This window comes from Rhinopithecus bieti, unplaced genomic scaffold (assembly GCF_001698545.2).
Source record: "Rhinopithecus bieti isolate Rb0 unplaced genomic scaffold, ASM169854v2 scaffold_74908, whole genome shotgun sequence".
NCBI lineage: Eukaryota > Metazoa > Chordata > Mammalia > Primates > Cercopithecidae > Rhinopithecus > Rhinopithecus bieti.
In genome coordinates, this window is record NW_016872111.1 from 1 (window position 1) to 1,872 (window position 1,872).

Consider the following 1,872-nt stretch of genomic DNA (forward strand, 5'->3'; position numbering starts at 1 on the left):
TCGGAGGAGAGCTTGTGTGCACCGTAGCATCTGTACTGGCCCCCGTGGGAGCGGCTCACAGCGCCCAGGGTGAAGTTGGCCTGGGAGAGCCCAGCATGGGGCTGCCGGCCAGGGCGCTGGAGGAAGTCACGTCCCCACTCCTTGTACAGAGCGAATCTGTCGTAACCGGCATCAGAGCCACACTGGAGGGTCAGACTCTCCCCAAGGGCCACAACAAGACCCGGCTGCACTGAGAGTGATGGCTTCTTAGAAACACCTGGGAAAAGGTGCTCATGGTTTCCAGGAACTAACCCTCAGGCTTCCCCACAAACCCTCCCTCTCCCCCTGGGCCTCACCACTGCTGATCTTCCTGTGTCTCTGGCCCCAGGAGCCCTGAGCCCTCTCGTCCCAACATCATCCCACCTGGAGCTGCCCTGAGACGCGGCTTCTCCCCACCTGCCCGGAGACTCAGGGAACTCCAGGCAATGCTGTGAATTTCTCACCTGGGACCAGGAGCTCCAGGAGATCACTGGGTAAAGACCACACATAGGGAGCGCGTGAGTCATAACCATAGCACCGGTACCACCACCTGCGACTCGGTCTTACGGGGCCCACAGAGAAGACGGCCCAGGACCAGCCATGGGCATGGGACTGGGAGTTGAGATGTTGTGGGTGTTCATCTTCTCCTTCCTCACACAGGATGAAGCGGTCAAATGCCACCTGTGAGACACACTGGAGGGTCACATTCCCTCCTGAGGTCACCACAGGGCTGAGCAGGGCTGAGAGGGTGGGTTTGCTGTAGGCTCCTAGGAGAAAAGGTAGCACCGTGTTAAATGGGACTCCCACCTCCCACATCATCCCCAGGGCTGGGCTGTGAGAGGGAGACGCCCCTAAGAGCCGACCCCCTTCCTGAGGACAGAGCCTGGGGCTGGGACCCCTGAGTGTTCTCTCACCTGTCACCATCAGCTCCAGGGGGTCACTGGGCTCTGACCAGACTGCAGTGTAGCTACCATAGATACAGCGATACCGCCCTCCATGTTCCCAGGTGATGGATGCAATGGCGAAATAGCCCTTCTTGACAAGCTCTTGTCGTATCCGTCTAACCCAGGATGCTGGTTTTTTTTCCCTATATAGATGGTACTCATGAACCTGAAAGCTCCCCTGACACCTGAGAGTCACAGGACTCCCCTCGCTGATCACAGACCCTGGTTCAGCCCAGAGAGTGGGCTTGGGAAGGGTCCCTGGAAGGAAATCAGAGATTGGATTCTAAGTCATTTCCCACCCAACAGATCTCAGCTCTTGATGGCAGGACCCTCCACACGCCCCCATCAGTCAGCCCAGATCTGCTAATCCCCATGCCCAGCTGCATGGAGGAGGCCCCTTGTCCCCAGTGAGGACGAGGAAACTGGGACAGCTGGGGACCAACTCACCTGCCTGCACGTGGATCCTGGGGCCCAGACTCAGCCCTGGAAGAGAGTTCCCTGTGAGAGGTTTGCCCCTGAAGCCTGAGCAGGTCCTCCCCTCCCTGGATCTTTGTGAGCCCCTGGGGTCTCCTTATGGACCAGAGTTTGGCTGTGGGGTGAGGTCCCTCCTAGGTTAGAATCTCCCCTCCCTCTTCAAATCTCACCGAGACAGATCAGGACCATGAGGATGGCGGTCATGGCGTCTCCTCCCACTGCCCTGCTCTGCGGATGGATGAGCCCTTGGTACTGGCAGGACAGAGACACACAGGTGTGGCCACTCAGAAGCTGGGTCCTTCTTGTCATGGGGTTTTGTCATCTGCAGCCACACAGGAAGTGGAACTGCCCTCCCCAGGAGCCTGGCTGTCATTCCTTTAGGGCTGAGGTAGGGGCAGGCCCAACCCCTTTGTAGACATTTCAGACTGTAATGGGG

General features: G+C 58.5%; 1 protein-coding gene across 1 annotated transcript; it reads right to left on the reverse strand.

Annotated features, from left to right (window-relative positions):
- Positions 1 to 5: 5 nt before the first annotated feature.
- LOC108525597 (leukocyte immunoglobulin-like receptor subfamily A member 3) lies at positions 6 to 1,816 on the reverse strand (the record flags this gene model as incomplete). The annotated part of the gene is made up of 5 exons (XM_017866521.1): positions 1,607 to 1,816; positions 1,410 to 1,445; positions 933 to 1,220; positions 483 to 785; positions 6 to 256 (listed from the first exon to the last, which is right to left on the reverse strand). Coding segments are annotated over exons 1-5 (1,017 nt in total), but the record flags the coding sequence as incomplete, so codon positions are not given.
- Positions 1,817 to 1,872: the final 56 nt, after the last annotated feature.